The sequence below is a fragment of the Haemorhous mexicanus genome, chromosome 6, assembly GCF_027477595.1.
Source record: "Haemorhous mexicanus isolate bHaeMex1 chromosome 6, bHaeMex1.pri, whole genome shotgun sequence".
In the NCBI taxonomy this organism is placed as follows: Eukaryota; Metazoa; Chordata; class Aves; order Passeriformes; family Fringillidae; genus Haemorhous; species Haemorhous mexicanus.
The window spans coordinates 26,979,012-27,006,143 of NC_082346.1; the positions used below are offsets into that span (position 1 = coordinate 26,979,012).

General features: G+C 56.8%; 2 protein-coding genes across 2 annotated transcripts; one reads left to right on the top strand and one right to left on the bottom strand.

Moving 5' to 3' along the window:
- The first annotated feature begins 29 nt into the window (after positions 1-29).
- On the top strand, positions 30-2,617 carry FREY1 (Frey regulator of sperm-oocyte fusion 1). Its single transcript, XM_059849445.1, has 4 exons — positions 30-1,226; positions 1,421-1,494; positions 1,593-1,764; positions 2,479-2,617. The coding sequence occupies exons 1-3, from the start codon at positions 1,159-1,161 to the stop codon at positions 1,727-1,729; spliced, it is 279 nt and encodes a 92-aa protein (XP_059705428.1). The 5' UTR covers positions 30-1,158; the 3' UTR covers positions 1,730-1,764; positions 2,479-2,617.
- MAPK8IP1 (mitogen-activated protein kinase 8 interacting protein 1) lies at positions 1,953-27,132 on the bottom strand. The gene is made up of 12 exons (XM_059849431.1): positions 27,013-27,132; positions 19,805-19,910; positions 12,023-12,256; positions 8,332-8,413; positions 6,918-7,790; positions 6,205-6,280; positions 5,599-5,771; positions 5,205-5,314; positions 4,965-5,084; positions 3,858-3,928; positions 3,415-3,513; positions 1,953-2,979 (listed from the first exon to the last, which is right to left on the bottom strand). Exons 1-12 carry the CDS (start codon positions 27,096-27,098, stop codon positions 2,907-2,909), a joined length of 2,103 nt encoding a protein of 700 aa, XP_059705414.1. The 5' UTR covers positions 27,099-27,132; the 3' UTR covers positions 1,953-2,906.

Below are 27,132 nucleotides of genomic sequence, written 5' to 3' on the forward strand. Positions count from 1 at the left end.
AGCCTCTGCCTCTTTGCATGGGATCCCTTGTATCTGGTTGCCAGCAGGTCTCTCTGTCAGAAACAACAGCTTTTGCAGTTGTCTACCCTGGGATACTCTGTCCTTTAGAAGCCTTTTGGTCTGGCCTGTGTCAATCAGGGCCCCACATGTTGCTCAGCTGATGACTATAGCCTCTGTAATTCCCAGTGCCTGCCTCAGTCCCAAGAATCCTGGGGTTCCCCTGGGGGTACACAGAGCTGCAGTGTGCAGGCTGCTTTCCTAGGACCTAATGTGTGTTAAAAGGGTTTGCAGAATGGCTGCCAGCCAGTGATTGGGGGCTTGGCCAAGGGCAGAGAAGTGATTAATTCAGCAAATCTGCTGTGTTGCATTTAATAAAGGGCCTAGGACAGGCCCATGTCTCTTCTAATGGGGGGACAGTTGAGGCACCAGTCTGCACAGTGAGCTTCTGTGGAAGCTCCCTTGGCCAGGACAAAGGGTTAGTCAACTGGTGGCACTGGACTGCCTCACAGGCAGTTGTCTGGGTAGTAAGTGTGCCTCAGGTGGTATCAGGAATATTCCTACCTGAACCGTCCCTGAGGGATTCTCAGGCTGCAGTGGTCACAACCTTCTTGCCTCAGCACCCAGCATCGGAAATGTAGTCACACACACACATCCCTCGTGGGCCACCACAGCTGGGGACAACGGGACTTTGTCAGTGTGAGTGGTCTCTGTTTGTTGCCATCTCAGCTGGCAAGGCCCTGCAACATGGTAACAGCAGCACAGAAAAGCCATGACCAAGGAACTGTGCTCCCTTTGCTCAGTCTTACAGCAGAGGAAGATGCTGAAGTGTGTCTCCTGGGACAGCGTGGTACTGAGATGAGATGCAAGGGTCTGCTTTTGGAGGGTTTGAGAGGAAGGTACAAGCAGGTGCTGAGGGACAGAGACAGCCCTGGAGCTCTGACTATATGGAGGGACACGCACCAGCACAAGGAAGGCTCAGTAGCTAGCAGGGCCCAGGCAGAGGCAGCCCCGGACCTGAAGGGGACAAGGTAGGGAGGGACAGCAGCAGTACCTGGGACGTGCCATGTCTGTGCTCCGCCCAGGGCATGTGTCCTGGGCAACCGGGGTGGCTCCTCTGTGACACTGCTGTGGAACCAGTGGAACCGGTCAGTGTGCACCATGCTGTGCTGCCTGCTGCTCCTCGCCCTGCTGCTGGGAGCTGCCCTCCCACAGCCTGTGCGCCAGAGGTGATGGCACTTCCCTCCTTCTCCTCCCTGCCCCAGTACCTGCAGGCACCCCTGACATGGGCTGGGACTTGTGGCACCAGGCCTTGAGAGCTGGCCAGACTGGCTGGAAGATGCAGCACGTGGGAGCTCTTATGCCAGCCTGGGTAAGTAGTGTAGGACCTTGGCTCACTCCTGGCCCTTGTTTTCCTCTGTAGGGACAGCTACTCAGTTCCTGAGGATTTCTCTGCTCCGCTGGAGCTTCCAGAGAAGCACTTCGGCCTGGTGGATGGTACAGTGCTCTCCTTGCCCCTCTGAACCCCCTTTCCATGCCAGCCTCCAGGTGGGTGGTTGTCCCGGAGCTGAGCCCAGCCTCTGCTGCACCCGCAGATTACGGCATCAAACCCAAGCAGCCTGGCTTCATGGCGCGGTTGGCCCCGGCGCGGCCGGCGGAGCTGCGCAGAGCTCGCAAAAGCAAGCGCGACGGGCTGGACCTGCTGGAGTACTACGAGGATGGGCGCCTGTGAGCCAGCGTGCCCCCGTGCCCACCACAACCCAGCAGGTGAGGGCTGGAGCAACAGCTGCCAGAAGGCCCTTTGGGCCATCCCATGATCTCTGGCCTCCCAGGATTGCAGCCAGGGCTCTTGGACCAATACTGAGAAGCTCCAGTTCCTCTTGGGGTCCCAAGGGAAAGAAGCAGCCAGGGCCCAAACCCCTTGTAGTGGGAAACAAACACCACAGTAGCTCTGCTCCAGGAACCATCATATTTAATAGTTGTTGCCATCACAGCAGATCCAGCTGAAGCACAGAGATCACTGGCTGCAGGGACCGGGATCGGGAGAGCTCTTCTACCTCCCTGGTGCTTTGCACGGCTCCCTGCAGCCTTTAGCCCTTCCCTGCCCCAGTTCAGGCAGACACCCAGCTTTGTGCAGGGGCTGAGCCCCACTGAGCTGGGGTACCCCTGCCCTGCCTCTGCCACCTGCAGCTTGGGGGAGAGGGGAAAGGGGCAGAGAAAGGTTTCCCTCCTGAGGGTATAGTTACTGCAGGGAGGTATGAGGGGAATTTTTCTCTCTCCCCAAGGCATGGATACAAGATGGAAGGGGTAGGGATGGGGACAGAGGCAGGGGAAAGCTGTCTCATCTCATTCTGGATCTGGCAGAGGAGATACTGGGGCCTCCTCTGCCACCCCTGCCCTGCAGCCATCTCCCCAGGGCTTGGCAGGGAGGTGATCCCATCTCCCAGACAGGAGCCAGCATGTGGGTCTTGTTTTCTTTAGCTGCTGCATCATCATACTGCAAGAGACTGATTCTGCCACTGCAATTAAAAGTCACCCCAGATGGATGTGACAGGAAGCTGTGCCATGGTCACAAGGAGATGCTGTCACCCCAGCCTGCAGCTGTAAAGGGCACGAGCACACTACTGCCCCCCACCAACTGCTCACAAGCAGGGCACCCAGAGGGTGCTTCTCCAATAGAATAAACTAAGAATATTTTGTACAATAAACACAATTTGTCCAGCCCTCCCCCCTCCCGTCCCCCCAGCCCGAGGAAGGGGAGTCACGAAAAGAGGCGGCGCTCCGTGCCCCGGGGAGCCCTGCCCCGGGCCCGCTCCTTCTCCAGGCTCAAAGCAGCTCTTGTCCATGCACGACACGGGGAAGGGGCGAGACTGCAGCCCTGGCTGTGCAGGAGTCGCCTGTGCCAGCCCCTACTCCAGGTAGATGTCCTCTGTGGGGCACGTGTACTCCACATACTCCTTGTAGAATTGCTGAAAAGCCCTCCTGCAACACAGCACCAGGCAAAGCTTAGCAGCAGCCTCCCCACAAGGCAATTATAGATCCTTGTTTCCATCCTGACCCTCACTCCTTACCCTGTGGCCTGTTTGATCCCCCAGGCCCTGACCTCTTCTGCATTAGCCCCAGAACTGCCATCAGAGCCACAGGGTCTCCATCCTTGCTCTGGTGCCCTGCACAGTGCATGACTTTCAGCCATCTGCCTGCAAAGCCTTGCCCTGGGACTTGTTCCAGTGCTGGCAGGAATATGATGCCCATAGCCCTGTCAGCCCTGACTCTCAAGCCAGGCTGACTCGAGGAAGAGGTGCCAGCCTGGGGCCAGGTCCAAGCCCCACATGTAGGGGGAGATGGCAGGATTCAGCCTGACTGTCTTGTTCCTCCTGCTCTTTATGAGCCAGCCTTCTCTGCCCAGCCAGGACTCACCCAACAGACTCTGCCAGTGGCTTCGTGGACTCCTCCGAGACGAAGACATGACAGGCAAATCTGTGGTCAGCAGGGTGCTTGGTGATGAACCCAAAATATCTGAGGGCAAAGAAAGTGATGTGACTGGACCAGCAGACCAACAGGCACAGGTACCCCAGTATCTCTGAGGCATACCCTCCCTTAGGCATAGGGATTTGGGATCTGAAACCATCCACCCCTCCCCACCCAATAAATCCTGGTGGCCACCCCAGGCTCATGCCACAGCCCATGTCCAGAGCTGCAGCACTGGGCTCACAGGGAGCCCTCCAAACCAGGGCTCTGGAAAACCTCTTTCTTCCCTTCCTAGCCCCAGTTGTGCTACCCCCAAGGGAGCAGGAAGGCAGCAAAGCCTCACTGCTGAGCTACTGGTGTTGAGAGCTGCACTACACTTCCTTGCTACTCACTTGTTGTTCTTTGGATGGTACCCACAAAAGGAAATGTTCTTCAGCTGGAAAAAATGGCTACACTTGTTTACCTGGGGGGGAAAGAGAGAGAGGGGAACTGTCAGAGCTTTTCTCCCCGCACCCTGCAGTGCAGCTGGTCTCTGGCCACTGGAAATATGCACTTGGAGACTGAGGAGTGAAATTAATTGGAGCCTAATCCTGGGCTGCTATCAGCAGCAGTTTCAGGATTGTTCCAAGCACCTGAACAAAGGGAGCTTTTCCAGGCAGCCCTGCTGGCTCTCACCTCAGCTGCCTTTACTGCCAGTAGCTCCTGCAGGATTTCCCTGGAGGCCCTGAGTCAGACTGTACTCAGGCTGGAGTCAGCGTTGCTGTTCACCAGCACACACAGCCCTCCTTCTTCACTAAAGAGGCTCCCAGAAACACTAGTACATAGAAGATGAATGGATAACTTAGAACTAAACAAGTCAATTCAAGCCTGGGTGTCAAAGGCTCCCAGCCAGAAATGAAAACTTATTTATACAAGTCTAAAATGCAGCTAAGTTGACAGCATCCTCTAGATATAGGCAAGATTTGTAGAAACCTCACCCAGATCTATCACAGCACTCAGAGCCAAGAGCTACTCCTATCCCTCAGTTGGAAGGGAGGTTTCCCAACAGCTTGCTGCAAAGCCCTCACTTTCCTCTGCTCAGCATCCCAATGTGCTTTACTAGGCTACTTACGCAGAATGCTAATCAGCAGCCTGCCCTTGCCAGATAAAGAGATTACAGGGCAGATCTGGAGGACACCACTCAAAATAGCAGCAGAAAGGTTTAGAAGCAGCTGACAGATTACCGGGTACGGCTCAGCTCTCAGCATCCCAGCACAGTGACGTGGCTGGCAGCTGTGAGAGCATCAGCTGGCAGTACTGCCTGGAGCTGGGGCCTTGTGAGGCATGGGGGACCTCGACGGTGGGCCTGAAACGCTGATGATGGTGTTTCTCACACCCTCAGACGTGGGGTGGAGACCCTTAATTTTGATATGCAATCATGACCTGTAGCACAGAGGGTATGAGCCAGTTCAGGGCAGCAATCAGGGAAGGGATGAGATGAGCAGGGAGTGGAGCACTACCTTGCTGTGCTCCTTGGAGTCGTCAGCTTTCACAGCAATCTTGACCCCGCGCACACTGATCTCCAGGACGCAGCTGGAGGGTGGGTTAAAGTGCACAGTGAGGCGGCGCGTGGTGGCAATCTGCAGAGAGAGACAAAGCCGTGAGACACGTGAGCAGTGATCATGATTCCCCACTGAGGCTCTGCCCTGCTGCCAGATGGAGCAAGCACTCCTGCTCCCTGGGATGGAGTGGGACACTACCTTCTGCATGGCCGCACAGAGCACATCATTGCCCTTGTGGTAGGGAACCTGCACGGAGCCAAGGAACTTCACCCGAAACTGGTCCACCCAGTCACTGCTCTTGGCCAGAGCTGGAAGAGAGAGCACGTGGCAGGGATCATCTCTGGTGACCAGCTATGCGGGCTGAGCTCCACCTCCCCTTTCCACCTTCCCACCCCTGTGCTTTTCCCTGCCAAGGAAAAGCTTCCCTCAACACCAGCTACCAACTCCCAGCATCACAGCAGAACCTGCTCATTGCTCCCTGCTGGATGCCCAGTCTGGTCCTCCCTTCGCCCCCTGCTCAGCACCAGACTGCTCAGCAGGGAGGATGTGGCACAAGCTGGGGACATCAGGAGACTGCACAGAGACTCAATACCTGTTACATGGTCTGGGTCCTTGGTGACTTCAATCGCATAGTAGGCAGGGAAGATGCCCCGATCTCCTGTGCGCATGTTGTAGGCCTCATACCAATAATCTTCTGCCTGCACCTCCACCAGCAAAGGATCATCCACCTCCAGCTCCAGCTCATCCGCGTGGCGAGGCACAAACCTGGGCAGAGAGGCACTGGCAGCTGGCTGGCTAGCACTGCTGGTGGCCTTCTCACAGGCACACTGCTGGGGCACCTACCACAACCCAGGCAGTGCCCTGGTAGCCACGGGCACCTGACATGCTAAATAAAGCACTGGAGGAGGTTTGGGCTCAACAGGCAGCAGCATCCTGACACCTAATGTGAGGGTACCTCCTATTGCACCACCCGAGCTGCTCCTCAGAGGCCCTGACTGCCCTTGGAGGTCTTGCCCATGCAGCAGCCTGGGCAAATGTTGCTCCTGGGCAGGGCATGAGCTACAGGCTACAGGGTTGTTCCCCAGGGCTTCCCATAGCAGAAACATTGGAGTTTGTGATGGCCCCACCTTGGTGGGAGTGCAGCACCAGCTTTCACCTGATGGAGGCTGGGGACACTGCCTGGTGCCTGCAAGCTCACCTAAAGACAGCACGGTGAGTCTGCTCCTGCTCCTCCCCGTTGATCATGCAGGAGAACAACCCAAAGGACTCAGCACCTGAGGATAAAGGCAGAAGAGGACATGTCAGCATTGAGGGATCAGCATCACAGCCAAGAGAAGGACATGGGCTCAGCCGTCTGCTGAGGCTCCTGCAGGATGGCTCATCCAAGACAAAGCCATGTGATGCCACAGGAGAGAGAGACATGGCTGCAGCTGCTGCACTGGTGCCCATCAGTCCCTGCTGGGAACAAGGCCTCCCTGCACCAACACAAACAGCTGTGACACTGGCATGGGACCAGCCACACCATGGGAAACCCTGCCCGCTGGAGCATGCCAACAGTGCTCTTCTGGGCTTGGAGAGGAGTGTGGTATGCCAGGAATATGATGGCCCCTTGTGAGCTCACTCAGCCTTCCCCTCAGCATGGCCGTATACTGGGCATGCCTCAATGCAGCTTCAAACACCTACTGCCACCCCCACCTGACACTCACGACATTTTTCCAAGCCCACCATGCCTCCTGGACCACCAGGGACAAAGCCACAGGCTGCAGCAAGCAGAACCGGGGCTGATGTCTGCTGGTAGCTTCCTATCTCCTGAGCATGAGAGGAGACAGGAAGCTACCAGCTACCACAGACAGGCAGGGCTGCCAAGGCAGGCAGCCTCCAGCCCACCTTCCCCCAGTGCCCTGCACTCACTGGAGGAGCGTGCCCGACCACTCATGAAGACATTGAGGAACTTCTTGGAGAAGTGGATGTCTGCCTCGGGGGTGGAGTCCTCAGAGAGGCAGACTGAGTCACGCTTCAGCGCATCCTCCTCGTACTCCTCGCCAATGGCCGACTCATAGGGTGACGAGATGCAGTTGTCGTAGACCGTGGCCGAGTCGCTCTCATCACTGTAGCCTGAGTAGCACTGCTTGAGGCTGACCAGCTCCAGCTGCACGTTCTCATCCACCACCAGCGTGTATTTGACAGAGTCATAGGAGAGGGCACTGGTGTCCGAACTCACAGAGGCTCTCTGAAGGTTGTGCCCCGGCCGGGAGCCACCACTCCCGCCACCACAGGAGGCCCTGGGCAGGTTTGTCTTGTCAGGGGAGGACATGTAGTCCAGCACCTCATCCTCCTCGCTGATGGAGGGGTTGGTTTTCCCTGCCAGGGCTGAATAGCCAGAGGTGTCGATGTCGGAGCTGATGGACATGCGGTTCTCACTGGACTGAGACAGGAACGGCTTGTCAGTCTCCAGGGGGTCCGAGTTCTTCTGCACGGGCGTCAGGTAGATCTCCTCTGTGGCCTCCAGCCTCACATCCGTCTGGTAGCGGATGCGGTCCCGGTGGGCCTCGGGGCCCCTCGTTACCACCACGACGCTGGCACCGTGTGGTGGGGCCCGGCTGGGGGCCTGGTGCTTCTCAGGCGGCCGGGACGAGGCAACGCAGGCTGGGGCCATCTGCGTGGCTGCCGTGCGCCGGCACGGGCTCTCCGTGGATGTGCCCCGGTCTTTGGTGGAGGTTGTGCTGTTTTGGTGATTGACCTCATCACTCAGGCAAACGTGGTCATGGGGAGGGGTCTGCTCACCTGTAGGGAGAGGAGAGCAGCGTAGACAGCCACACAGAGGGAATGCTCCCTCACGGGGAAGGTGTCCAGGGATGCCACCCAGACTCACAGAATCAGAGAATCATTTAAGTTGGAAAGGACCTCTAAGATTCTCAAGTCTAAGCATTAACACTGTCAAGTCCACCACTAAACCATGTCTCTAAGCATGACATCTACACAATTTTCCACACTTCCGGGGACGGTGATTCCAGCACTTCCCTGTTCCAATGCTTGTTCAACATTTCAACAAAGCAATATTTTCTAATATCCAACCTAGACCTTCCCTGGTGCATCTTGAGGCTAATTCCTCTTGTCCTACTGTGTGCTGCTTGGGAGAAGAGAACAACTCCCACCTCACTAACAGTCACTTTTCAGGTAATTGTAGAGAGCAAGATGGACATGCACCCTGCATCCACGTGGTATGTTTTCCCCAACCTCCTGCTCCAGCACCACCTGCCTCAGGCTCCAGAGCACCATGAAAGGGTGCAAGGAGCTGACCCTGGCCAAAAGCCTGAGAACTCACCCGTTTTCAGAGGGGACGACGACCGGGACACCCGCTCCTGCCAACTGTGCTTTTTTCCCAGAGAGTTGTTATTCAGAGTGTCCTGAGGAGAAGAACAAAGCTGCCTTATAGCCTGAACAGTAAACAGCATGTGGCACGGCAGCACCCATTCCTCCCTGGGTCCACAGCACCCTGCTCTGCTGGGACACGTGATGCTCGGGGAGACCACCAGCCCCATATCTCACCATGCTGCTGCTGCAAGAGCTGGCATGATGGCTGAAGCAGGGTGGGCAAAGAGCCAGCTGGGCTGCATTCCTCCACCAGGGGAAACTCGGCTGCAGAAGCCCACAGCTGGACAGTCCCAAGACAAAAAATTCAAGACCTGAGCCTGCCTGCATGCTTTGCTCCCATCCTGTCAGCCCTGCCCACCTTCAAACCACCCAGCTTAATGAAATGGGGGAAATGCCAAGGAGCAGGTGTTGTGCTGCTGCTCAGCTAGAAGCCAGAGACACTGGATAGATTAATGCCTACCCCTGGAGACACCCGTATTGGGTGTACACAGATAGTGTGCTCGTATGCAAATCTACACATACACAGTTCACTAGCAGATGTCAATCCTGAGCAGCATGAGAGGAGAGGCAGGATCAGGCCATCCATGCTGCCCATGCCTGGGTGTGTTTCTGTGGGTGCTGTGCCCTGCCTGCCCAGCCCTGGGTGGCTGGCCATGCCTGGGCACAAGGGAACACATGCTCAGCCTCGCTGCAACACCCAGGGAGCAAAGAGCACCAAGGCCCCTCTAAAGAGGACCCTCCTGCAGATGAGGGACAAGTCCTCCCTGCCTGCCTCCACAGGGTGTGGCATCCTGCCTGGTGCAGGGCCAGCCCTCATCCATTCCCAGGGTGTCCCTGGCTACACGCTCTCAGCCCCTCCTATGGGGCACTGAATGTTTCTGCCCGCTGCAGCATTTTGCACTGTTAGGTTTTACTTAAGTACCAAAGCCCCGCTGGGACTCCCTGGATTTTCTCACGGCCTTATCGCCAACCCACAGCTGTTCCCAGCAGCACAGGAGCTGCCCTGTCCTTACTTTGCCTCCTCACCGACATGAAGGAAGCCTTTGCCCCAAAATTCCACCATGTCACACATGATGAACCATGCCTGCCAGATGCCTGCCTCCGTGTGGGGAGGGAGAGACCCCCTTCACAGAGCTCTGGCAACCTCCCACCATGGCCTCCATGAGTCCCGCCTGTGCCAAGGCAAATAACAGCACGTCCCTGCTAGCCTTTCCCAGGGACACGATGGGCCGGGATGTGGGCCAGGCAAGCTGTCACAACGACGGCCTCTGTGTGCAGAGTGCCAGGGGGCCAGCACACACAAGCCAGCCTGGCTGCCTGCACTGGGACAGGAGGCAGCAATGCAGCGGGCACAGCCCACTGAGCCCACCCCCGCCCACAGGCCAGAGCACTCAGGGGTTTGTAATGCCCTACCAGGGTAGAGAGGCATTCACAAAGTCTTAGAGGATGAACCTAGCCAGTCACAATAGCTGTTTACTGCCCTCTGGGAAGCTGGGGATGTTCCTCTCACCACTTCCAGGCCACCTGCCTAGGATGATGATCGTAGAGGGCCCCGCAGCAACTGACACATCACCAGACTGGATCCTGGCCCCACAAGAGCAGAGGGTAGGATGATGCTTTGCTTTGTGAACACCCTGTCTGGCAGAGTGCCTGGTGTCCCAACTGGGCATTCAAGAGAGGATGCATGGCCATATTCCTCTCTTCTGACTACTTGCAGGAGAAGGGAGCCTGGGCAGGTCAAGGGGATGCAGTGTCTCACACAAGTGGAGAGAGATTGGGGACAGACTGGTCCTCAAGGGATGCCCTGTCCTCTCCTCAGGGCACCACATGTAGACAGGGAGAAAGTGCCTCTGGCTAGTCCCTCTGGTTAGGGAACAGGGACCCCACGCACCTTACAGCCAGTCTCTCACTAGATCCTACCAACAGCGCTATCCTACCTGGCCAGCCATGCCGCAGTCCTGTGCCACCATCCCTGCTGGCTCCAGGCTCCCATTGCCAGCTGCAGCAAAGCCCCCTCTCCCATTCCCCATGTCTTCATCTCGCAGTGAGCTCCACAGCCTCCACCATCTCCTTGCAAGGGGACCATCAGCTTCCCCTCCCCAGCCTACCATCTCCACCATCTACTCCCCCCACCCCCATCCCTCTCCAGACATCTGCTCCCACCCCCAGACACTGGTTGGGACCGAGTGTCTGGGAGAAGGCCCTGCTCTTCCCCACCTCCCCCTGCTGGATGTGGCTGCCACACACCACTTGCTCCTGAGGGTCCCTGCACAGGGTGGGACAAGGCTGCTGCTGTCCCCTTGTCCATTATGCTCAGTGGAGCTCCCCCCCTCCCCAGCCCTGCTGCCTTTGTCCCCAGTGCCAGCTGCCTGCGGGCGCCTATCCTTGGCTCTGTGCCTTCCTCCTCCTCCTCCCACCCATGGCCTCAGGCAGAGAGCTGGCATCAGCTGCGGGTGCTGGGCTGGTGACACCCAGCTCTGACTACTCCCCATCTGTCACCCACGGGGACACCTGCCTCTCACTTCATGCTCCTCGGCTGAACGTCACCGCGACGAAAATCCTCCTACTTGGCAGAAGGCAGAGCTGAATGGAGGAGGGCGGCAAAAATAGCCCTGCACGTCGTGCACTTTGCGTGGGCTTGTGAAGTTTGCAGAAGTGGCAGCGCAAAGGGACTCCAGCCGCTGCCTCGGGGGTCAGGATGCAGGGCACCAAGACATCATCCACTCCAGGGGTGACAGTAACACCATGGCTGTGTGGGCAGGCAGTCTTGGCTAAAACCATCCAAAATCTTTACAAAATCTGAGCGTGAGCGAGACAACAGTACCCCCTTGTTCTCCTGGCCACCATTTTGGGCGTTGCTTTTCTGTCTCAGATTTTGTACGGGGTTCTGACATTAATGCTTCTCTTGCCAGACCGCTCAGAAGCTGAGGCCACCAGGTCCCCACTGCCAGGCATGGGGCACCTGGTGTCACCAACCTGCCCTAGAGCTGGCAGCTGGAGCCCAGCCAGCTGTTGGTGCCGGCCCTGGGCTCTCCAGTCCGAGGCGTGGTGCCCCGTCCCGCGATGGCTCATTCACGCGTTCGGTATCCACGCCTCGTTTGCTCCCCATCCCACGGGAGCCCTTCACAGCTCCCACCCTGCGCCTGCCGCACGGCTCTTGCCAGGCCACCCGGACCCTGCTGGGGCACATCTCTGTGCCGGCACGATTCCTGGCGTGTTTTCTCCTCTCCTCGGCACCAGAGATGAAAGAAGGACCCACCCAGCGCCTAAGCCTCCTCAAAGAACTCCCGCCGAGCGCAGTGCTGGGATCCTCGGCGCTGCGCAGGGGCGGCTACCCGGCACTCAGGGACCCCCGGGCCCGCAGATCGCTCCCTCCGGCTCGGCCTGCGCTGCGCCCGGCCCGGGGTAACGCGAGCGGCCATGAGAAGGGACCCCCGGATGGCGGGGGCGGCTGCCCCGCCGAGCACCGCGGGCAGCGGAGCCGAGCCCCGCCACCCCTCCAGCCGAGCCCCACCATCCCCTTCTATTCCCTCCCCCTCCCTCCATCCGCCCGAGACAAAAGCCCCGGCAGACGGCGGGAGCATCCTTCCTCCTCCTCCTCCGCGCCACCCAATAGCCCCGAACCCCCCATCCCGCCTCACCTGGCTCCGAGGCACCTGCGGGAAGAGGTTGAGGGTTGTGGGTCGCTTCGGCCTGTAGACTTCGGTGGTCCCGGCCGGGGGGTCTTTCTGCAGCGGCTCGGGCGCCGTCTGCTCCTCGGCCGGCGTGTCCCCCGCCGCGTCGATGAGGTCGAGCTGGAGCATCTCGGCCTGCAGCCGGCTGGCCTCCCCGCCGCCCGCCGCCCGGGCCGCGCCGCCCGCCCGGCTCACATGGCCCTGCCGGGATTAGTGCCCGCGATCAGGCCACCGGGCGGGCGGGACGGGCCGCCGCGCCTCCCGCCGGGGCCGGGCAGGGGGGCCGGGGCCGCCGCATCGGCACCCGCGGCCGCTGCCTTTTAAAGGGGCAGCGATGTTATTCCCGGAGCCGGTGAGCCCCGCGCCCCCTCCCCGCCTCCCCAGGCAGGTGTGGGCAGCATCCTTCCTCCCTTAGTGATGGGGCTTGTTCCCGGCAGGTGTCTCTCTGTAGGTACATGCAGCCGTCACATTCACTACGAAGCACGCAAACGTGCACACCCAGGTTTCGTCTCGACATAACAAGGACATTTTTTACAGTGAGAACAACCATTCTGCAGAACAACCTCCCTAGGGAAATGGTAGAGTCCTCATCGCTGGAAATTTTCAAGACGCCACTAGAGAGTGTGCCAGATCGTCTCACCCAGACTCCCCTTCCCACACAGGGTTTGGCCAGGTGATCCTTTGAGGTCATTTCCAGCCTGGGCTGCCCTATGACTCTTCCTTCCAAGGCAGACTGTGCCTTTTCTTGGTCCTTGTCCTGGCAGGTGGGACTCATGCAAGCATGTAATCAGTTTGATCAGACTTGGTCTACCACCTGACTGGAGCAGGTCACTTGAGGTCTTGTCCATCACACCTGAACATCCTCACGGGTGGAGAACCCACCACCATGCTGGCACCATGTACGGCATTGCTACTACTACTTTTTCTCTCTAGGGGGTTGAAATTTTCACTGCACTACTCTGAAAGGAATCAGGCTCCTCCTTCCCTGTAATGTCCACTTGGACCAGCAGCTCCTTCCCCCTTGTCTTACTCATCGAGGACAGCTTTTTCTGCCCACTCCTTGAATGCATTTGCATATATCAGGCCTGAGGCCATATGGGAGGGATGCCCAGCACTGGCTCTCCAGTCATCTGCTGGTGGTGGCTGTGCCCTGGCTGGAGGCAGCTCCACTCTTCCCCCTGTACCCTTTAGGAACAGGGTGGCCACGGTGGCCTGTGGGGACTGTAAGGAGCAGGTGTCCCATCCCACCACCCTGGCTGGGCCCAAGTGCCGAGCTACCACACTCCTTGTGGCTGTGTTGCTGGGCAAAGAGGCACCAGTGTCACCTCTGTGTGTGTTTGAAGGTCCCTGGGTGCCTTCCCAAGGCCCTCTCCTTGCATTAACTGGAGCTTGCACATACACGAGTTGCTGCAGCCAGCAATAAAGGCAGCAACTTGGCATCGTGGAGTTGAATTGCCTGTGTTATCAGCTGTTTGTGGTGACTGCAAGCTCCTCAGCAGGCAGAGGTGGGGAAGGAAGGGTTTTTGCAGCTGAATACTATCCATGTCTCCAACTGCATGGAGGATGCAGCTCGGGCAGCCACTCCAAGAGCTCTTGTTGCTACCAGCTCCTGAACTGTCAGACAAAAGCCAGCACAGGCAGGGCTCTGCCTGCTGCAGGCACAGTACAAACCCTCTCATGGGAGTCATTTCCCCCCAGTGTCCTTGCTGAAGTCCTGCAGTGGGTGAGCAACTGGAGAAGCACTGCCACCAATACTTGTCCTCTTGAGGATTTAAACATTTAAATCCCTTGTTTTGAGCATTAGCCTTCATGCTACAAGTTCTGCATTTCTGTCTGTGACAAATCCTATGGATTTTAACAAGGAAACCGAGGCACAGGAAAAGAACTGGAGGGAAATGGCAACTGAATAGATTATACCTAGCCAAAGTGGGTGTATTGGAGTCAGCTGGTGACATTCAATCTACACTTCCATAATCCTGTAGTTGTAACAATCACTTGGAAAACTCACAGAGGGAAAAGTCCCGGAAGGATGCAGAAAAGCAAATCACTGCATTTCTGAAGAAAAGGGCACTCTAGCAGGGGTGCAGCATTCCAGGTTCAAAAACTAGGAGGAAACTACAGCCAGTGTAGGTATTATTTATGGCCTGTAGCTCAACAAAGTGATTTTGAAACCACACAGAAATCAATTGCCTTACCATGTGAGTGAGACCTGCAGTGATCTGCAGAGCAAGGGCAGGGACTAGACATTGGGAAGCCTTTCTAACTGCAAGGATACTGCCACACCAGAGCAGGATGCCTTGGGAGCCCTCTAGGAACAAGTTAATGTCACCTAAGGTCAGCTTGAGCACACTCATGTCTCAGCACAGACACAATGGTGAGGTGACTTCCCAAAGTCCCTTCACCCTGTGGGGGAGACTAGGGTGCATGGGAGAGCAGTACCAGTGCCCAAATCTTGCGGTAGGATAAACACAAGATGCACACCTATCCCCAGAGCAGTCATGGGGACACTCGTGCTTCCTTACAGACCTATCCCTGGGACTGATGTGATGCTGGTGTGCCCATGCTGATCCTACCTCCAACCTGCACGGTGTCGTCACAACGGCACGACAAAAAGTCCCAGCGTCCAGCAACTGGTCTCTCTCTGACAGCGCCAATGCTGTGATGTATGGTTCCAAGGGGCTGGAGTGGAATCAACCCTGCTCCAGCTGAGAGGTACTGGGATCATCCCTGGAGCACTGGTCTAAGCTGGGGAATCCCCTGTGTGAGGGCTGCTGCCCACCTGAGGAAGCTGCTTGCTTCCCTAGGAATGAAGGGCTCTTGCAGAAAGAGTGGGGTGATACACAAGATGTTGCTTAATTGATGCAAGTCTCTTCCCTGTTGCCGCACTCTCGCAGCCTTCACTGTCAGAGGAGTGGCAAAACATTCAGCTGGGAAAAGCATTTTGTGAGTGCAGGGAAGCGAGGGGCACTTGCTGAGCAGAGGGCACAGCTGTGCCCCTTCTGCCTGCCACCGGCTGGCTTCAAAGCGCTGGGAGAAGCCTCTCTGCCCCCAGCCTGGCACAGCCACCACAGCCTCCACAGCTGGCCAAGGACCACAGAGGCAGCTTCACGGGACAGCCTGTGTAAAGCTGCACGGAGAAAGCAGCCACCTTGCTGCCCTATCCTTTGCTCCCAGCCCACACATCCAGTTCCCCACTAGTCCCTGGATTGCAGGCTCATGGCAGCTGCTTTCCTCTTTGCAGTGGGTCCCGCTGGCCTTCTGGGAGCAGCTGCCAGCAGCAGCACACTTGGATCAGTGGCACTGAACATCAAGAAAAAGCCTCTGGCATTTCCAGCAATATTATTATGCTGAAAAAACTTTTTTTTCCTCCACATATCTGTATCTTTGTGGCTGTTTCAGACCTTTTCATGCAGACCCATGAAGGCTCAGCAGAGCCTTTATCGGCTCTTTTCCTTTTGGGCACTTGTTCTCATGCTCTTAGAAATACCAAGAGAGGTATTTCTTTTTTAAAATGTTTTTTTTTCATTCCTGCATTAACCGTTTTCCACAGTTCCTGGAAAATAGATGAGGCACTAAACTTCTATTAACCTCTGCCTGGCTGTTTGCTGGGATCCATCTTGGTGAAACCAGAGTTTGTCACCCTGCGTTTCCAAGCCACTAAAAGAAGGCCAAACCCCAAGTCTGGTGTTTTTGTTGCAATTATCCCTCTCAACATACCTGACTGCTGCCATTGGTGAGGTAGAGATTGTGTCCCTCACCCTGCTGGCCCCCACTCCTTCCCAGCTGGCCTCCTGCCTTGCCATTCAACAGCCCCAAAGAAAGCTCTGCTTCTTCTACGAGCCCTCTCCTCAGCCTATCTCACTTCTCATTTCATTCACTGGGAACTTCTTCTTGAAATTAAGGTTCTTTTCAGCAACACATGGTATTATTCCTCACTCTTAGAACATGGTCTCCCATCCATGAAGTGTGGTCCTTGTCAGTGGAGAGTTCCCTTCTGCACAAACATCAGCTTACGCCTCCTTGCAGTTTCTGTGTGTCTGAGCCACTGTTTCTGAAGAGCTGCTAAAATAGCCCATAACGAGGTCATCGTTTTTCTGGGACCAAAAAAATCCCCAAAACCCATCTCTGTTTGGGTGTTGACCTCCACACCGGCTGCCTGTTACTGCCACAGGTTTTGTCATCAACCAGTGCTGCTCAGAGCCCCCCACCTCAGATTGTCCCCATCCAGCAGCCACCTTCACAGCCCTCAGGCAGGGTTTGTACCCCTTGCAACTGGTCAGTGCTTTCCTGCTCGCTGTTGGGTTACTGTGCCTGCCCACCTCTCCAGAGACTCACTGCTGGGCAGCTGGATGACTCCAGCCCCTTGTCTCACGGTGCTCCCCAGATCCTGTTGCCCCCTTGCCCATGGCTCTCTGCTCTGGTGTGACTCAGTGAGCCAGCAGCTTGCTTTCACCTCACATTGCTCCACTGCCAGACTCTCATCCTCTGCCTGGCCTGCAGGGATGACCCTTCAGCCTCCCTACCACAGCTGCTCTGTAGCACTGGGTGCTCGCCACGGGCAGGGCATCGGCACGGCCCCGGCACGCCCTGGTCCCAGTGTCCCTGACTCACCACACCATGAATTAGCGGGCTGATGCTGCCTGCCAGCCATTCCTGATCTGCTGGCCATTCCTGACCTGCCTGCTGGCCATTCCTGATCTACCTGATGGCCATTCCTGATCTGCTGGCCATTCCTGACCTGCCTGCTGGCCATTCCTGATCTGCCAGCCCCTGTGCTGCACACAGACCCGGCCACGCTGCTCCCTCTGGGCCTGACTGCTTCCATCAGGCAGATCCTGCAACCTTGTCGCCCCGAGCTCGCTCTGGATAGCAATCAGCTTGGAAAGCTCTCTGGCTCTCGCCTTCAACATTTGGGATTGAAAAGCCTCTCTCACAGCCATTGTTGTCACCACTTTCGGTTCTGCTCCTCGGGCAATCCTCCGTGTCCCATATAAACCATTTGGACGTATTTTTAGCAGGCATTTTTTCTGAGCATGATAAGCTTCCTCCTTTGCTGTGTTTATGAATAACTCATTGCTTCCCCTACGGCAGCCTTGCATTCCCCTCCCGCTCCAGCAGACTCTCAGTGCACCCAGACATTTGTGTAAAGCAGCTCTGAGCTGTCCCAAGGGAAGGCATGGGGCTTGCTCCCAGAGCCTGAGCAAACCCTCTGCTGAGGGTCAGGTTTTTGTGCTGCAGCACAGGGATACAGAAACCCCTGAGTAAACTGTTTCAAATGGGCAAAAGAGACTCATTTTCCTCTCCCTCGAGATAGGGCTGCAGCACTTGAGATGCAAGTCCCCCCTGCCCCTTCCCCTCCCTGCCAAACTTCAGACAAGGGCTGTCAATCTGTAGAGAAAAAGAAAATCCTGCCCTGAGCCCAGTGGTGCTATCAGCAGTGAGGAACTGGGAAGGGGAAGAATCCAGCAACAAACCCACAGTCTCTGTCTGCCTCACCTATTGCAGGCAGGAGGATGTTCCCAATGCCAGGCCCTCGCTGCGGCTCTGCCCTCATGGATGCCCACCACTGGGTTTGCCCTTGGTTTTCCCTGCAGCATTATCCCTCCTCCCTTCAGCATACACAGCCCATGAGCACAGACTGTCCCAGGGAAGCCTGGCCATAACATCCTGCAGCAGGAGGAGCCTGCAGTTGGAGCACAGATACGGAGCAGCAGCCCCATAGCTGGGAACAGACAAATTTTTGCTGGGAAGGTCACGAATTAGACCAAGGAGCACAGCAAGACACCTTCACCTCCCAAGGATGAGGTCTGCCTGTACCATCCTGCCTGCAGTGTGGAATTCCAAACGACACAAATTCACTTTCTAATTTTAAATCTGCGACAAATTCTTGTGCCTTTCCTGTCCTCACCGGGTCTTTATCAGTTTTGCAGAGGAAGTATTTCCTCTGAGGGACAGAATGATTCTCAAACCACTTGGCTGCTCCTCCAGCATTTGCATACTTTAGCATGAAACACATTGACAAAATGCAGAAACTCTGTGTTGAGAGGTATTAGTTCTTAGCTTAAATAAGTAAGTTTTCAACAGAATGAGTTAGAATGGATTCACAGAGTTATAATACTGTGTGATCTAGTACGTTGTTTGCTCAACTTTACTTGCTTTACTTGCATCAGTAGCTGGAACTGCTGAAGCCTTGGGACACAAGCTGTGAGTTTACACCTAGAGGTGTATTTGGCTGGAATTGAGTTAATTCTCCTAGTAATTCTCCTAGTAGCTGGTGCAATGCTGTGTTTTGTCTTTCTTATGAGAGGAGCATTGATAACACGCTGATGCTGCTGTGGTTGTTGCTGAATAGTGTTTATCCCAAGCCTAGGGCTTTTTTATTTCCCCATGCTCTGCCAGTGAGCAGGTGCACCAGAAGTACAAACCAGAAGACAAGGAGACTCCAGCTGTCAGCAGAAGCTGTAACTCCACAAGATAAGAACAGTGTATGGCCTGCCTGCACAGACACAGAGAAAGAACCCAGTAAGATGTTAGAAGACCCCAGACCAAAAATCACCACTGGACCAAGAGGTTGCATGGAGAGTGTCTGAGGGGTGGGTGCATGAGTTGTATGGGTATAATTGCCCAGGGGTTTCTTTGTTCAGGGTCCCTCTCCACAGGCACCCAGCTTGACCTGATGCTGTGCCACTAAAGTATTTATTTATTTTTATAAAATCTGAGCTGGGGGCTTTGCTACAGGAAACCTAGGGTCGAGCATGAAGGAGGGGGAGTCAGCCTTAGAGTGAGTGTGTGTTTGACTGAGGGGTCAGAAAGGGCACCTGTCAGCTTACTGGAACTGCCTGCTACAAAAAGACCCTGCTCCCAGCAGTTAAAAGTCTCAGGAGGTGTGTATGTGATTCCTTGAGTGGTGTGAGAATGCTCAGGCCGTGGCTTTTCCTTTAACACCTTGCATATTTCCAAATCCAATGTAATTATCAATTTATCTCCACATTTCTGCCCCCATGGCCTTCTAGGGAAGTTCAAACAGTGGTGTGAACCCCACCTGGTTCTTGACAGCCTGCTCTTAGATGGATGGGACACCCAATCGAGGTACCTGCACAGGCTTCCCAGCTCCCATCCTTATTCCACCTGCTGCCTGCTTGTGTCAGAGCGACCTCCTCCATCCCTCTTTCAGGAGTCTCCAGGTCTCCAGCCTCCTAAAGACCTGTGAACAGCTCTAGCTAAAGCTAGCTAGCAATCCAGAGAGAACAGCTCTTGTGAACAGAGGACAGCTCTCACCTTGCCAGCCCAGCTGCATCTCCAGGTCCAGGGATGCATGTGGGGACAGGAGGCACAACCCAGGTGGGACCTTTGGAACCACCTTGCAAATGTCCCTGATTCCTGAGAATGCTTGTCAGGTGCCAGACGCTTGCTGGTCATCCTGCTCAAATAGGGGCATGCCCCAATTTGCACCCAAAACCTTGGGCTCATCCCTGAGGAACAAACTCCAACCCCTATAGCACAGGGGGAACCAAATCACACCAGCTTTGAGATTGAGTCCCTTGAGATTGACAGGTTCAGAAAGGACGTGCACTGTGCTGGAGTGAGGAGAGGGCACTGCCAAGCAGAGGGGATTCGGGGCATGGCAGTGGGTTCCTTGAGCAAGCATCACTCATCTGGGGATCTGGTGGTCCTGCATGTGGGCTGATGGTCCTGCCAGCCCCACTGGCACATCCTGCCCATCCCTATCCCTCTCCCCATCACACTTACCCTGCTGGCCAGGCTCTCCTTGCAGTGCAGGCTGATTCCACACTCATCAGTGATCTCAGAGAGGTCTTCATCCTCAAATTCCTCAAGGCTGATGTCATGGGTGAGCCTGGAGGGAGTGGAGATGGCCTGGTCACCCACTGCCCCAGCGGTGGACAGGAGGGTGCAGGGTGCCCTGGTGCCTATGGGCTGGGAGCAGCACTGACACCCCAGGAGAGGCTCTCCCAGTCTCTACTAGGCAGAAAGGCTGGGAAGGCAGCTCCTTCCCAGAGGGCATAGGTCTGTCCCCATCGAATGTCTGGGCTTGGCACGGTCCATGGCTGTTGGGAGGCAGGAGGAGTGTGTCCCAAAGCAGTCCCTGCCTGACCAAAGACAGCAGGGACATGCAGGTTGAGAGAACATGGAACAGACAGCACAGCCAGCCCCATCACAGGAGCCTTGTTCTGCTCACACCACTCCGGGGAGCCTCTGGAATTGTCCTGGCTGGGCACAGACACCCAACAGGGCAAAGGCCGGGGTTACAGGAAGTGGAAAGGCTGTGTCCAGGGCACAGCTGGAGGATGGACCTGCTTGGACAGGTGACCACATCAAGACAGAACTTGTAAGCACAGCAAACCTCTCAGCCACCACAACCAGGGATGCTCCAGCCCAGCTGCCTGCAGTAAGAGAGGGCAGTGGATTTCCCTCTGCACCAAAATCACTCCCCAGGGTGACTATGGGCATCCCTGGGAACATCAGTGCTGCTGAGCTGGCCTGCATGGCCTCAGGGGTCCCTTTGGGCTCTCAGCCCCAGCCACACAGACTCCTTACACCCCTTCAGAACAAGAGAGATCCTTTCAGCAGCTGAAAATGTGCTGATGAGCCCCGGGGGAGTGGTGAGGTACTCCTGGCTTCTGAGCATTAAAACATTTCAACATGGTGGTACCTCAATGCTCTTCTCACTTACTCGCTACCACAGGGGTAAATAAAAGAGCCCAGCTCAAAAATCCTTGGCCAACCTACTCAGACCCCTGAGTTTTGTCTGGAGTGGCCATGGACATTGCTTTGCTTGTCACCATTTCCCTTTGCCCCCAGCTCCTCTGGCTGAGAAACACTTGGGTGAAAGGGCTGTGCCAAGTCCATCACCCCTCTCTGGACTGGTCCCCAGCAGTGCAGTGAGAAAGGAATGAGAATGGTGCTTTGTGATCTGCAGAGCTCCCACTCTCACTTTAAGCACTGCTTGCACATCCTGGGGCTCCCCCAACCCAGTGGCACGGAGGGGTAACATCTCCCCTGCCCCAGCTCTTGGAGAGGAAAAAGAGTGGGAGAAGCCCATGGGGGAGGCAGCATCTCCCCTCTGTGTTTCTGAGGATCCCACTAGTAGTGGTCTCCTGGGGTGAAGACAACTGGGAACAACCACACCCATGGAGGCAGCCCCTGCAGGGCACAACAGGAATGCAAGGACACAGCCTTCAGCCCAGGGTGGGATGACTGGACCCCCCTTTGCCTATCTCTTCCTGATGCCCATGGAAGGGAGGCAATACGGAGCAGGAGGCTCATGATGAGCCTTCAAAGCACAAATTGATTTCTTCTCCGGTTACACGGTCACCAGGGTGGGACATCATCCGCTGCTAATGCTCGGGCCTCCGCCCGCCATGCCGTGGGAGCACAGAGAGCACTGCGGGCCCGCTGAGGGGCACAGCACAGCCGAGGGGCTGCCAGGGGCTCCCTGGCTCTGCAGGAGCAGCCTGACAGGGCGGCAGTGCCCCCCACTCCGGATGGGGACAGGCAGCCCTGTCCATGCTCTTGGGGATGGGGAGATGCTGAGCGGGTTCCCCAGCACTGGCCCTGCCTGCCAAAGCTGGGGCACAGCAGGAGGTGTCCAGACACCTCCTGCCACTCTGGTGCCTGGCTGTCACGCAGCTCCCTGCGCAGCCGGGAAAACTTTGGGCTCAACTGCGTGCCAAGTTCGCTCCTGTCCTGCGGCCATCACTCGCAGAGAAGGATGATGTGCCCAGCAGTGAGGGGCTGCCCCTCATTCCCCTACATGCCCGCGGGACAGTCCCCCCTTCCCTAGGCCCAGCCGGTCCCCTACCATTTCTCCCACTGATCTTCCAGCCAGCTCTCCTCCTCGGTGCTCGACTCCATTTTCAAGGGCAGCTGCATTGAGGAGGACCTCCCTTCACTGGGGGACACAGTCCCACACCAAAAAACACCCCCAGACCTGCCGTGAGGAGCGGTGAGGGAGATGACAGCTGAGCCCTGGGCGCCCACTGCCTCTCCGCCGGCCCCGTCGCAGTCTGTGGCTGCCGGCGCTACTCTGTATCCTCACTGCGCAACCTGGGGAAGCTCATTAAAAATAGATGGAATCAGCTGTCCTGGAGGGGAGAAAAAAAAAAAAAAAATAACCTCCCCAGCTGAGCCAGTGCCAAGTCCCTGCACTCTGCTGGGGATGCTGACTGCCTCTGCCTGCCAGCCAGCCAGCCTGGCTCCTGGTCTTGCTCCAGCACTCGGCTCCTCAGCACCCACAGTCGCACAGGGGATCTGCTAACCCCATCATGGAAACCCTCAGCACCCGGCCTCCTCCTGCCCTTGCAGCGTTGCTGTCTCCCACAGCAGGGGGACACAGACAGGAGCATCTGTCCGGCCTCTCACCAGGTGGAGCGAGGCCCCTCACTGAGGCAGAGGCCAGAGCGTTTCCAGCACAGCGGGACTGGCGTCACGGCCAGCTGCACTTCCAAGCTGAGGGGAGCACCTTTGCCGAGGGACAAGCCCAGCCAGTGCAGAGCAGTGCTAGCAGCACTGCCCCCTCCCTGTCTGCCCCCACCTAACCCCCAGACCCACTCCTGCCTCAGGCAGGATCATTCCTGGGCTTCCCCAACCTCTAACCCATGCTGAGGGCCAGAGAAATACCTGGCGAGCTGCTCTGCCAGCTCCCACCCCTCTTCTGCTGCTGAAGGAAATAGGGGTCTTTCCCAGGAGGGGGCTATCAGGTGTTGCTGACAAACTGTTGGTACAGCAGCCTCAAATAATCCTTAACCACCCCCACGCCTCTCAGACCCACTCACTCCTTACCCCGTCAAGATGAAGCCAAAATAACTCTAGAAGAGGCACCCACCATGACTCTGAGATGGGGACAGGGCATCCCCCTTCCCACGAGCTGCACCCACTCTGATACACAGTGGGGTGGCTCCCCCACTGCCACCCATCACAGCACTGCTCTCTTGCCCTCACTGACACCCACTCCAGGAGCTTCAAGCAATGGGTGCATCTCCCACCACTGGCTTTGCTCCTGGACAGATTAAAGGGGTGATGTCTCAGGAGCCCGGAATGCCCGGACAGCTCAGGGCCAGGACTGCCCTGCTGAGCTAACCTGTTGCAAGCTCTCTCCCCACCAGTGCCACACTACTGGTGAATGCCACTCGTGATGCTGTGGTCATTGTCACTCAGCCTCACAAGAACAGCATGCAGGACTCCATCTTCCCTATCATCTCTGCCTGGAGGCACCTCATCTGCTTGGAACCTCAATTAATGCAATGAATAAAGAAATCTCTATCTCTGTATTACTCGTGCCCTTTGCTTCTCTCACATGGACGCTCCAGGACTTCCTAGGAAACACAAGGAAGGCTCTCCATTAGCCACCTCTGCTCCCTGTGGTGTAAACACCCCTTCCTTCCTCTCAAAGAGGCTAAAAATATCAGCAAAATGAAACAGCTCTGACTCCTCTCAGCTCCATCACTGGCAGTGAAGGTCTGAGCAGGACCTACACGTGTATTTTGGCCAACTTCCCTTGCCAATGGCCACAGCATCACAGGTGTATGGGAGTCTGTCTCCATTTGTGAGGGTGGGAGAACCCTGTCCTTGCAGGTTATGAGTGCTTTCCTGAAGGATGTGCCAAGAGGCACCTGAAGGTGGGCAGCCCTGCTGTATGCATGAGAAGTGATAAACTTGGGATTCCCAGGAGCTCTGAGCAAGAGTACACACGTGGGTGCATGAACAGAGGCAGATGTTACCTGCCCATGGTAAGAGCAACTTGATCACAGTCCTAAGAACAGCCTTAAAATCAGTCCTGGTTGCTGTGCCTCTCTCGACCCCATCCCCTGTCAGCCCACTGCCAGTGCAGAGGATTTTCCATGCAGGGCAAAAAAAATGATGTGATGAAGCTGGGCGCTCCAACAGGCCCAGCTGCCTGAGCCATGCTCTGATGGTCTGCTGCTAGGTGCTGGGAGCAAGTCCTGTAACCAGCACCAGTGGAAAAAATAATACTAACCTACATTTGGCTGGCCCCTGTCGTTTCCTTCCATCTCAGTGGCCACAGAGACTGCTTTATTCGAACGGATGAGAAGGCACCTCTCCCCCTCCATCAGAGGGAGACAACCCTTTTGTCTGACCTCACAAGAAGACAGGTAGCCCCATTCCGACGCCCAGCTCATTCATTGCCTCCAAACAGGCTTTGCTGACAGCTCCAGGTGAGCACGACAGACACATAAAACAAACCACAGAGCTAAACTGATTTTTGCCTCAGCCTGAAGGTGCCTCTTTGAACTTCCCGACAAGACTGAGAGAACTTCTTCCCCCAGAGAGCCCCTTCCTTCCCAAAGGGCTGTGATTTCTGAGAGGGCCCCCTGAATAGTGGAGGAGCTTCCCCTCTCTCCTGACCTGTGGAAATAACTCCTAAGGGTTTCTTTTCCTAGGTGCTTTCCTGCCCTTTTATCAGGGAAAGCTGAAGGAGATAGAGGGGATCATTCAGTGACCCCTCCCAGGTTCCAGCTACATTAGAGCCACAGACCTGGGGACAGTGGGGCAGGCAACACTGTGAGCTCTGCAGGGCCCTGCATCCAGCTGCGCCCCAGTTGTGCCAGTCCTCTCTGTCCCTCTAATGCTGGGTGGAGGGACCCCTAACCCAGAGAGGCCCCAGAGAGCCCCTCACAGGAAAGCCTGCCACAAAGCACTGCCAAAGCTTCTTAGCAGGGCAAGGAGCTGCAACACAGCGTCCCAGAGAAAGATGTTGAGGAGGTCCAGTGAACACAGATTGCACTGCAAGGCTTTGGAAAGCTTAACGACAACAGGGGGGATGGACGAGAATGACTTTTTTACTGTTGTCTCCTAAAATGCTGTTATTCTTGTTGTGATGAACAGACACCACTGGAGGACCTCCAGACTAAAGGAGGGATCATCCTTTTCCTCCCACTTCTTCTCAGATAGCACCAAACCATCACTGGCAGGCCACTATGCCTGGTCTCTTCAGAGCTTCAGTGGGCTTGCTGGCCAGGACCAAGCCCTCTCTCAATCCAAGCCAACCGATCACCTAATGTTGGGCTGGCATGTCACCACTCGGAGCTGGGAGTGCAGGTGCATGTACCAAAGGGCAGAAATCTGAAATGCCACATCCTGCAGGCAGCAAGCAGGGGCAGAGGGCAGGGCCCACCTCACTGCCAGCCATGGTCTGAGCCTTCACTCTGAACCGTGCTCATCGCTGCTGGGTCCAGCTCATCTGCAGGGGACAGCCCCTCCTGAGCCCTGCAGCAGGGATGCAGGGCTTGGGACATGCACAAGCCAAGCCATGACACACAACCCAGCTTGCAAGTGTTTCACAAGCATGGCTCCCTTCTCACACGACACTCCCCGCCACAACATCGCCTCTGATCTGCCAGACCCTGCCCCAGGCTCAGACACATCACTGCATTTTCTTCCGCTTACACCCTGAGCCTGGTGCCCGGGGAAGATTTTGCACTCCTGCCTCGATTCCCCGGTTTTCCACCCAGCTGCACAGCCTCCTTTATGAGGTCAGTTCTTCCCTGGAGCAGGCTGGCAGCACACGGGGCTCCTTTTCCAAAGATCTGAGGCACAGCCAGCAGCAGCAGCTCGTTCTCCCTCCCAGGGCACGGCTGTTTGCTGGGAAGCAGGAGGGTGCCCAGGGGACAGCCACTACCTCCAGGACAGCAGGTGGTAGGCCCAGAGCTGCTCGGCAGCTCAGCCTGCGGCCCCTGGCTCGGTGGCCAAGCCCCTTCTCCGTGGTGGAGGATTCCAGAGGCAGCGTTTAATCGCTGGCTTTGCAGGGTACACCAGCCATGTTGCAACAGCTCCCAGCAGCTCTCGCAGGCAGCGCTGCAATAGGAGGCAGCTGCCAAAGACTCGGAGCCACCAGCAATGGGGGGCCAGAAGCAGAGCCCTTCAAGTATTAATTGCCTGAACGCTACCTTTGCTCGACTGCACCCATCTGTTTCCTCACAGGGACCCACCGGTTCCCCAGCCTCAGGGGCTGGGCCTGACAGAGGAAGGCATGATCTTAGCTGTGGTCCCAAGTGAGGACCACCCCCTCCTTTCCACCCAAAATCTCAGCATGCAAGGCAGCTGGTACCATTCCTCCCTTCACAGGCAGCTCCCCCCAGCACCCTGGGTGGCAGAGGCAAGCAGAGAGCAATGGCTGACGAGGGCACAGCTGCCAGGAGCAGCGAGCCACACCTGATGGCAAGTGAACACTGCACCTGCAGGCAGGGGCAGGGCTCCTCCCTCACCCATCCAGCACATCCCTGTCCCAGAGCTACCCTTAGCAGGCACCAGAGGCTCCAAAACCCACAGGCATCCCTGGCCTGGCCCGGCCCATGCCATCGGAAGTCCCTGTGACAAGCCTCATTGGGTTTCAGAGGAGACACAGCCCCCTGCATCCCAAATCGATGGGAGCACTTGGTATTGCTAGGAGGATCAATTCTGGCACTCTCCCACCGTCTCACTTGGGGTTCCTGTTTCACAGGGGCAGGAAGGAAGCAGAAGCACCTGGGATTTCTAGGAAAGGGCTGGGAAAAAGGCTTTTCTTGGGGAGGGGAGAGAGATGAAGCTTTTTTTCTTCCATGAGGAAGAGGTGTTGGAAGAGGAGATAAGACAGGTAAGGAGGCGGGATGGGGTGCGAGGGGAGCAGGAGGCCAAGCAGGGGGCTGGGAAGCTGCAGTGCTGTATGTGTGGGGTGAGGGCCAACATGGCTTGGGTGGGCGGGCTAAGCAGCCATGGGGGGCTGGAGCGATGTCTGCGGTGGGGGTTCAGCGGTGGCTGGGGCTGGGGGCAGAAGGGATGGCTGGGCCGGGGGGCTGCGCGCCGAGGGGGCAGAAGCGCTGGAGGAGGCGGGGGCCGGCGCGGCCGTGCGGGCGGGGGCTGCAGCAGATGGGGAGCGCTGCCCCGGGCAGGGGGCAGGGGCAGCCCCGAGAGGGTTCCGCGGGGGGGTCGGCGGCCGGTACCTGAAATTGGGGGGCGAGGCGAGGTGCAGCCCCAGGAAGGGTGAGGAGGCGGGCGGGGATGCAGCTCCTTTCTCTCGCTCCGCCATTCTGTGGCTCTCTCCATGCAGGCGGAGGGCGGGC

What these genes read in the sequence shown, in the direction of transcription:
- MAPK8IP1 (XM_059849431.1), bottom strand. Translation starts at nt 27,098, where the DNA reads ATGGCGGAGCGAGAGAAAGGAGCTGCATCCCCGCCCGCCTCCTCACCC. An exon ending in TGGTCGGGCACGCTCCTCCA is followed by an intron (nt 6,281 to 6,917) that starts GTGAGTGCAGGG and finishes CTTTATCCTCAG; the next exon opens with GTGCTGAGTCCTTTGGGTTG. An exon ending in TACCATCCAAAGAACAACAA is followed by an intron (nt 3,514 to 3,857) that starts GTGAGTAGCAAG and finishes CTTTGCCCTCAG; the next exon opens with ATATTTTGGGTTCATCACCA.
- FREY1 (XM_059849445.1), top strand. Translation starts at nt 1,159, where the DNA reads ATGCTGTGCTGCCTGCTGCTCCTCGCCCTGCTGCTGGGAGCTGCCCTC. An exon ending in CCACAGCCTGTGCGCCAGAG is followed by an intron (nt 1,227 to 1,420) that starts GTGATGGCACTT and finishes TTTCCTCTGTAG; the next exon opens with GGACAGCTACTCAGTTCCTG. An exon ending in GCACTTCGGCCTGGTGGATG is followed by an intron (nt 1,495 to 1,592) that starts GTACAGTGCTCT and finishes CTGCACCCGCAG; the next exon opens with ATTACGGCATCAAACCCAAG.